The sequence below is a fragment of the Mirounga angustirostris genome, unplaced genomic scaffold (assembly GCF_029215605.1).
Source record: "Mirounga angustirostris isolate CCGP_5_RB_7025 unplaced genomic scaffold, mMirAng1.0.hap1 SCAF_3, whole genome shotgun sequence".
Classification (NCBI taxonomy): Eukaryota; Metazoa; Chordata; class Mammalia; order Carnivora; family Phocidae; genus Mirounga; species Mirounga angustirostris.
In genome coordinates this window covers 130,543,172-130,552,091 of record NW_026991711.1, presented here as the reverse complement: position 1 = coordinate 130,552,091, position 8,920 = coordinate 130,543,172, and the positions used below count along the sequence as shown (strand labels likewise).

The following is an 8,920-nucleotide window of genomic DNA, read 5'->3' as shown; positions in this document are numbered from 1 at the left end:
TTATCTTATATCCAGAAATAATAGAGTGTCTAGGAAGACGGCAGTGTGAATCTAATGTTGGGTAAGATTTTTCAGATGTGAACTTGAACCTAAGTGAGTAAATTCTAGGCTGAGGGGGGAGTTATCACTATTCTTCATTCTTATTTTATAACCAGATAAAGTTCTTGAAAGGAGTAGAAAGAATGACAAATGGCATCTCGTGAAGATGTTCTGTATATTGTGGTTGTAAACAATTAAATAATTCATTATTTCTATTTCAAAATACCAGACTCTTCTGAAAAGTATTTTTCTGTATCTTCTCTCTCCTACTTTTGCATAGATGAAATGTCAAGATATAATCAAGAAACCCAAGAAAAAATAACTTTCCTGGTAAGTCTCCATCATGGTATTTGAGTGGAAACAGTCACTACATCTGACAGGTGAGCAAGAAGCAAATTTTTCTGTTATCAGGAAGTTCTTAGCCAGATATCTGAGCTGTCTGGGTCATTTTGAAGAAAAACAAAGTATCAGTGGTTGAAGTCAATTGTAGGAATTGACTAGAAGGAGTCTCTGGACTGTAACAAGTGATGTTAATTTCACTTCATTCTTAATATACTAATCCGAAGTTGTGAAGAGACCACTCAATTTAGTCTCTTGTTTAACTGCCTTCCTAAAACAGCTATTAAAGCTGTCACTAATTGTAATTTATTCATTTCCTTTTGTGACTACCTATTCAATGTCTGTCTACCTTTACTAGACTTTAAAGTATAAGAGGGTGGGAACAAGAATTTTGTTCTCAGTCATAGGCACTCATTAAATGTTTGGCTGAATGAAATGAATAAATGATTAAACAATATATTGTTAGAAGTTAGATCACATCTTCAACTTCCTCTATAGTGTTATTAAGCAAAAGAAATGTGAAAGGCATGTGCCTGACCATTACTGTCTTCTCCCTAACTTAAATGAGTAAAATTGTAGAATTTTAAATGGATGAGTTGTTTTTTGAGGAACCTCCACACTGTTTTCCAAAGTGGCTGTACCAACTTGCATTCCCACCAACAGTGTAAGAGAGTTCCCCTTTCTCCAGTGTGGAGGTTCCTCAAAAAATTAAAAATAGAGCTACCCTATGACCCAGTAATTGCACTCCTGGGTATTTACCCCCAAAACACAGATGTAGTGAAAAGAAGGGCCATATGCACCCCAATGTTCATAGCAGCAATGTCCGCAACAGCCAAACTGTGGAAAGAGCCGAGATGCCCTTCAACAGACGAATGGATAAAGAAGATGTGGTCCATAAATACAATGGAACATTACTCAGCCATCAGAAAGGATGAATACCCAACTTTTGCATCAGCATGGATGGGACTGGAGGAGATTATGTTAAGTGAAATAGGTCAAGCTGAGAAAGTCAATTATCATATGGTTTCACTTATTTGTGGAACATAAGGAATAGCATGGAGGACATTAGGAGAAGGAAGGGAAAAATGAAGAGGGAATGAAATTGGAGGGGGAGACGAATCATGAGAGACTGTGGACTCCAAGAAAGAAACTGAGGGTTCTAGAGGGGAGGAGGGTGGGGGGATGGGTTAGCCTGGTGATGGGTATTAAAGAAGGCACGTACTGCATGGAGCACTGGGTGTTATACGCAAACAATGAATCATGGAACACTACATCAAAAACTAATGATGTACTGTATGGTAACTAATATAACATTATAAAAAATATAAAAATAAAAATAAATAAATGGATGAGTTATGACAATCATATTTTTTATGTCAGCAGATACCATGCTTCATACAGGATTCAAAAATATGGTACTTTTGTACTGTGTTATTTGGAAAAGAAAAGAGCACTAGACTGTATATGAAAGGTTGGATCCTAAACTCAGAGAAGTAAGGTGGCTGCCCCATAGTCAAACAGCTCATGACTTAAGGAGCTTTCTTGTAACTGTGCTATGAAGTTTTTCTGTAAATGTGATATGAACTTTTACACAGAGTTTTTCAATTTTTCAATGACCTTACTATAATCTCATTTAGTCTATACATTGACAAAGTAAATATTATGATCCTATTTCCAATTACTCCAATTGTAAACATATCAACTAAAGCAGAGAAAGATTAACCACTTGCCTAGAGTTGCAGAGTTATTAAGGGTCAGAGCCATAACTCTAATTCCCGACTTCATTAATCTCTAACTTTCCCATGATGTCACCTCTGAGACTGAACTGTGTGCTAGTTTATTTGGATTTCACACATTTTTAAACTCTTTATCTCCTGTTTCAACTTTAGAGTAATAGCCTTAAGAAAAAAGAAAAACACTTCATCTTGTCCATTATTCATAACTGCTTTGGAGGCTAGATTGGAAATAGAGAACTGTGAGACCTTGGGTGAGTTACTTTATATTTTTGGACTTCATTCTACTCCTTTGTAAAATAAAGAAGTTGGACAATCGTTTCTAGAGTTCTTACCAGATTCCAAATTCCATATCTCTGTTTTATTTTTTCTTACTTTTACTTTTATTTTCACCAGAACCACTTCTTCCTAAATGTTTTCCTTTAACTTCTAGAATATATAATGAAATGATATAGATAAAAGTAGCTTAGTTTAAGAATGGGAGAAAAGAAAGCTAAACAGAGACACAATTGAAGGGCCCCAACAGTCCTCATAAGATTTACTAAATGCTTACAGAATCAATACTATATTCTATATTTGGAGAAGTTGGGAGTACAAATAATTATAGGTTAAAGTTATTCATTGCTTACCATGTACCTAATACTGCTGGGTCCATTAAATATTAACTCATTTAATCTTCTTAACAACTCTCTGAAGTATTAGTCTCAGTTTACAGCTGAAACACAGAGAGGTTAAGTAATTTTTCCAAATGAACAACTAGTGAATAATAGTATTAAGATATGATCCCAGATGATTTATCTCTAGGGACTAAGCTCTTACCCACTACACTACATGCATGGCCTTAAGGTGCTCACCATATAATAAATAAGATTAAATTAGCAAATAGCACACCAAGACCATAATACAAAGAATATACAAGTGCTGTAGGTCTTGCAGGGCACCGTATGTTTAATGGAAATTACTGGTTGTAGACTGCCTAGTATATGTCAGGAACTTTCCATGTATGTTAAGTGTTTAGTTTCTTTGGTAAATAAGGAAATTAAGGCTCAGGAAATTACTTCTTTCTAAGTCACAAAAGTAAACAGACAAGAGCTCTACCTTAGGTCTGGGAGACCATATTCTTGCTACTATCCCATGCAATCTCTCACATCCATCCAGTTACGGTGATCCTAAAGCCTTCCTACAGAATGAGATTTGAGATGAACTCTGAATCAAGAGTAGATTTTGTCAGATGAAGAAAGAGCTCAGAGTAGGGGAAAGCATTCCCAGAAGAAAGAATGGTTGTCCCGTTTGCCTGGAATAAAGGCTCTGGGAAGGGTGAAGCAGGTTGGAAAAGACAATGAGGTGAAGGGTCTTAGATGCCATACTCAAATGTTGGTAGGCAAAAGTGAGCCGATAAAAATGTCCGAGCTCAGGAACACATTCCGTGGTTTTTCAGGGAAGACAGTTTTTCCTGGCCTGAGATCCAAAAGACAATTTTTACCTTATGCGGAGAACATCAAGTTGCCAGGAGTGGTCAAAGCAAATTCCCAAAGTAGATTTAATCCAACAGACACTCATGGAGTGCTAGGCATGGTGTTTTGTGTTAAATAATTTAACCTTAGAACAAAATTCAATGAAGGAAATTCTGTAAAGGGCTAAATTAATATGGTCCAAGCATGCAGCCTTCCAATGGTCTTACAGTCGAAGTTTAGACTTTAAAGTTCTGGGGCTGGCTGGCTCAGTCGTTAAGTGTCTACCTTCCACTCAGGTCACGATCCCAGAGTCCTGGGATCGAGCCCTGCATCGGGCTCCCTGCTCCGCGGGAAGCCTGCTTCTCTCTCTCCCACTCCCCCCGCATGTGTTTCCTCTCTCGCTGTGTCTCTCTCTGTCAAATAAATAAATAAAATCTTAAAAAAAAAAAAAAAAAAACAAACTTTAAAGTTCTCAGAAAGGTAGCTGACCACCTGTTCCTTTAATCACAGCCTTAGATATTTTCTTTCAGATGAACTTTTCACTTGGAACCAAAACCAAAGAGTTCAAGATGATAAACTTTAATGAGCACCATGGCTTGTGGTATTTTCTGCTGCATACAAAGAGCAGATTATGCCACATGCTTTGAAAATCAGACCAGCACTTACAAGTTGTCCACACTGTTTAGCTTGACTATGAATATGGAAAACAAAAAAGATAATCCTCATGAAAACAGTATGTGCCTTTTTGGGTGGAGCAGTCTTTAAAAGGAAACCAACGAAAAATATTACTAGGCTTTAAGTATGGGAAAGTAACCACTTTTTCCTTCTAGATTGTCATTACCTAACCTACTAGCATGGAAAAAAGCTAATGTTCATTGTCTCCTCAACAATTTTTTTTAAGATTGATTTATTTATTTGAGAGAGAGAGAGAGAGAGCAGGAGCTAGTACAGAGCTAGGCACTGGCCTGGATCTCACCACCCTGAGATCATGACCTGAGCCCAAACCTGGGGTCAGAAGCTCAACCAGTGGAGCCACCTAGGTGCCCCTCCTGCTCAACAAATTTAAAATTTGATTATGGCAACTTCCAAATATATCAACTAAAGTAAGATAATTAACAATGGTATGGAAATTTGGAATCTACAAAGAACACTTAAACCTCAAATCTTTACCACTATTTTTAAAGTATCTTGAAGCAGAAATAGGAAATCTCTTACTTCATTTTAATTCAATTTAATTCTCTGACCTGAAGAAATCTATGAGCAGCTGATAGAGTTGCCTAATGGGTGCAAACATAATAGTTTGCACAGGAATGAATTTTTTTTTTAAGTAAGTTCTACACCCAACGTGGGTCTAGAACTCGGGACCGGGAGACCAAGAGTCACACGCTCTACGTCTGAGCCAGCCAGGCGCCCCATGCACAGGAAGTAATTTTATTGTCAACTTAAAATCCTGGAAAAAATGCCTCTGTCATTATCTGAGAGAAAAAAGGACCAGTTTAAAGCGTATTCTAACAAACACGGGATTGCAGCAATGTCTGTAAAGAGCTCAAGAAGCTTATCACCCTTCTGTTAAGAACTGTGACTTTTCTGCGCCACCTTGCGGCGGTAATACAACTACTGCACGTGAAGTTAAAGGTTTTTCTCTGCGCCGGTCAGGCCTCCAACAGCCGCATTGCGGAAACTGGCCTCTACACAAACGGGCAGAAAATGGTGTCTTTCTTTGTAGCCAGAGCTGGGAAACACTGCTCTTTTTCCTACTTCCTGCCCTAGTTCCTTAATTCCTTCCTTCCAAATCCTCGGGCCCGCCCACCCGCTGTCCTCCTTGGGCCGTTCCCTCGTCTGAAACCCCTTCGCCTTCCGCCCCGTCAGGTCGCTCCCCCTCTCCCACCCGCAGCCCTTCCTCCGGCTCCTCGCAGCACCTCCTCCCTCGCAGCACCTCCTCCCTCGCAGCACCTCCTCCCCGCAAATCCCTGCGTTGAGAGCCCGCCCCCTGCCACCGGCAGCCAATGGCGGCGCGGGCCCGCCCCGCCCCGCCCCTCCCGCCGCGTCCTGGAGCGCGAGCGGGGCTTGGGCCCGGGCTGCGGGGCCGCTGAGCTCCGGGCTGCTCGGCTGGGCTCCGCCGGGCGCTTGGCCTGGAGGCCTGCGACCCAGCCCCGTGGGAGCCATGGATTCGCAGGGGCTGAAGGTGAGCGAGCTGCCTTTGCCGGTAGCGAGGGGGCCGGGGAGCCTGGGGAGGGGCAGAATTAGCGAGGGCGTCATTACCCTGCTGTGCTTTTGCTGCCCCAGTTCGCCAGGGGCCCCAGCGTGGCGTGTGGGCCCATAGCTGCATCACTCGGGCCACCTCCGTGGGCCCTGCTTTGAAATCTTGAGGTCCAGGGCAGCCCGCGCGCCAAGCTGCTAAGGCATCGCGGTCGGGTGCTTGTCCCACCCGGTTTGTGGTGTGTACTTGTACTTTGTATCCCGTCGGCTCAGAAAGCTTGGTCAACGAGTAACACCAACGGCGCCTCCCGGTGCGATTTTTAAGGACTTAATTAAGCAAAGTCATGTCAGTAAACCTGTTGCACAGAAAGGGGCACGGAAAGATTACATGAAAACAAAGACAGAGGCTTGGAAGCGGAAGAGTATTTGAGGGTGATGGTCCTCTCCGTCACTGATCATCTATTAAGCAAATATTTTATGACAGACCCCTTAAGAAATGATCTAAAAACAGGGGCATGAGGCTTGAGAATTACAAGGTTTTTTTTGTAGGGTGATAGTCTCCATTTGTTCACTGATTAAGTCGTTCAGCACATGTTGATGGAGGGCTCACTCTGTGTCCACTAGAAGCTGGAGACCGTCCTTGCCTTCACAGATTTTACAGTCTAATGCTGGACAAAAACCTTAAATTAACCCAACAAATACTTGTTCGTAAGTAAATATGTATTGAATGCACGCTATATTGCTGGCGCTATTCTAGGCCCTGAAGATAATCAGCCCTGCAATATTAAAACTAAGAAAAATTCTCCCAGTCTTTGGAGCTTACATTTGAGTAGGGTGAGAGACAGGAAGTACCATGTTAGGTGGAGATAAGTGGATGAAGGACAATTTGGCAGTGATAGGGAGCGCTGGCAGCTTTTTTTGCCTGAGCTACCTTTCCCCATCTACTTAATTTTTTTCATCACTTTAATTTATCCTTTCCACTACCACCCAAATGAAATCTTTAATAAAAACACTTTCATGCTAAATACAGTTATGTGATTCCTCATCACTTAGACTAGAAGAGCAAATCCAAGGACTTAATATGAGGCCCTGCTAGACCCTACCTTTCTCTCCAACCTCCTCATTCTATTATCTGTTTTCTTAAGACTCTAAAACAGGGAATGGCAAACTTTTCCTATAAAGGGTCAAATAGTACATTTTCTTGGGTTTTTCAGGCCAGAGTGTCTCCGTCATCTAATCTGTCATTGTAGCTTGAAAGCAGCCATAGACATACTTAAACAAATGAGCACAGCCCTGTTCCAATAAAACTTTATTTATGGACACTAAAGTTTGAATTTCTTAAAATTTTCACATTATGAGTATTTTTTTCTTCTTTTGCTTTTTTTTTTTCTTTTTCCCCCTCAACCATTTGAAAATGTACAAACCATTCTTAGTTTGCTGCCCGTACAAAGAGATGCAGCAGGCCATAGTTTGCCAATCTCTGCTCTACAAAATAAAATGGCTTTCAGTCCTCTCCATCCCCACCCCATCCTTGTGTATCGTTGCTGATTTCTTATGTCTGTTTTTGAGGTTACCGTGCCTGGCTAAGTCTTCTGTCTTCCTCGAGGATCTCGAAAGGGAAATAGGGAGAATGTGTATGTGTGGAGGGAGAGTGAGGAGTTCACGAGTCAAGAGGCAGTTCTGAAGTCCTCCCAGAGAATCTTTCCCTTACTTTTATTCTTCCATCCTCCCGTACCCCAGCGTCATTCTTCGACATCCCTAAAGCACTTTCTAAGCTCTTTTCTTGCTTGCATTTACTGCATTGTATTTGTTAGTCTTTAGATTCTAGTCTCAGTTGGAGAATTTAAGCTTTTCTGGGTTAGGAACCATATTTTACTCATCTTCACATTCACAGCATCTAGCCCAGTGCCTGGCACTGGTAGGCAGTAAATGTTTGTTGGACTGAACAAACCAAGGAGTGGTAAGGTATGGAGAGTAGGCCGTAGGCTAGAGAAACAGAAGAGCCTTACTGACTGGTTAGAATCGGGGGACTGGGCAAACTGGAAGGGAGCATGCCATGACTTGATTTCGGGCTTGGGTAGCAGGGGCAAATGGAAAGATGAATCTGGAGCTTAGATGAGAGGTCTTGATTGGATACTACGTTTTTTACTTCATCAATGTATGGGGTTCAGAGGAACTTATTTTTTTAGGAGCTTTACAGTATAATGTCATAATTAATTCTCACAATGATCCGTAAATAACTAACAGCCTTTTTACAAATGAGCAAACTAAGGTGCTGTAAGATGGACCAGAAATTTAAAAACAGTTCTTTTCACCTTTAAATCCATGTCCTTTTTATGATACCTTTCAGGAGAGTTGTAGGTGCTTAAATGCTGAACGGAAGTCCTCAGTTGTGGTAAACTAAGAGGTCATCTGCGATCTTAGGGAAGGGCACTGGAGCAAAACTGCACTTTACTGGAGTGTGCTGTGGGGGGCACAGGAACTAGAGAGCAGTAACCGCAAGGAGGGAAGCAGAGTAGAAGTTACAGAGAATGTTTGCCTAACTGCTCTAGAGAAGCATGTGAACTGTAGCCCTTCAGAAACAACAGATTGTAAAAAAAAGAGCAGTTTAGACACTCATATTTCAATCCTGTCAGTTGCTGCTTCATCCTTATTTCTCGCCCCTGCTGTACCAGCTTCAGAGTCAGTAGGTGAGTATGGGATGGCCCAGATTGGTTAATGGAGGTGAATCAGGTGTATCTCAGTGATAGTGAATCTGACTTCCCTCTTTGATTAGGTTAGCAACCAAGCCTTACACATGATCCTGAGCAAAAGGTGTAAAGCATAGACCCAATTAATCTGAACTTAGTATCTCCCAATACTAGTTTTCTGCCATGTAAATCTAAATAAAACAATTTCAGAAAGGGCTTAAAGATAGTAATTTCCATTAAGAAACAGTTTAGATCATTTGTTCTTACTGACAGTGATTTGTTGTAGAACTCAGAGAACAAGACAACATTTGACAATGAATTGCTGAATTCAGTTTGTTATTACTTTGTAATGCTGTAACAACAAAATAGAAGCAAGATTTTTTAAAAAAGAATCCTATGGTCTGGCAATGGAAGCCTCTTATTATTCCTGTTTTTTGTCTGTTTTCCCATTTTCTAAAACCTTTAA

General features: G+C 41.0%; 1 protein-coding gene across 8 annotated transcripts in view; it reads left to right on the top strand.

Annotated features, from left to right (window-relative positions):
* Positions 1-5,612: 5,612 nt before the first annotated feature.
* The window catches only part of TTC21B (tetratricopeptide repeat domain 21B), a 94,064-nt gene continuing 90,756 nt past the window's right edge, over positions 5,613-8,920 (top strand). For all 8 annotated transcript variants that reach the window (XR_010410173.1, XM_054506157.2, XM_045868701.3 and 5 more), the window contains exon 1: positions 5,613-5,750. Coding sequence is in view for 7 of the 8 variants with exons in the window: in XM_054506157.2 (XP_054362132.1) it covers positions 5,730-5,750 (21 nt within the window). In the remaining variant the exon portion in view is untranslated. The remainder of the gene's footprint in view (positions 5,751-8,920) is intronic.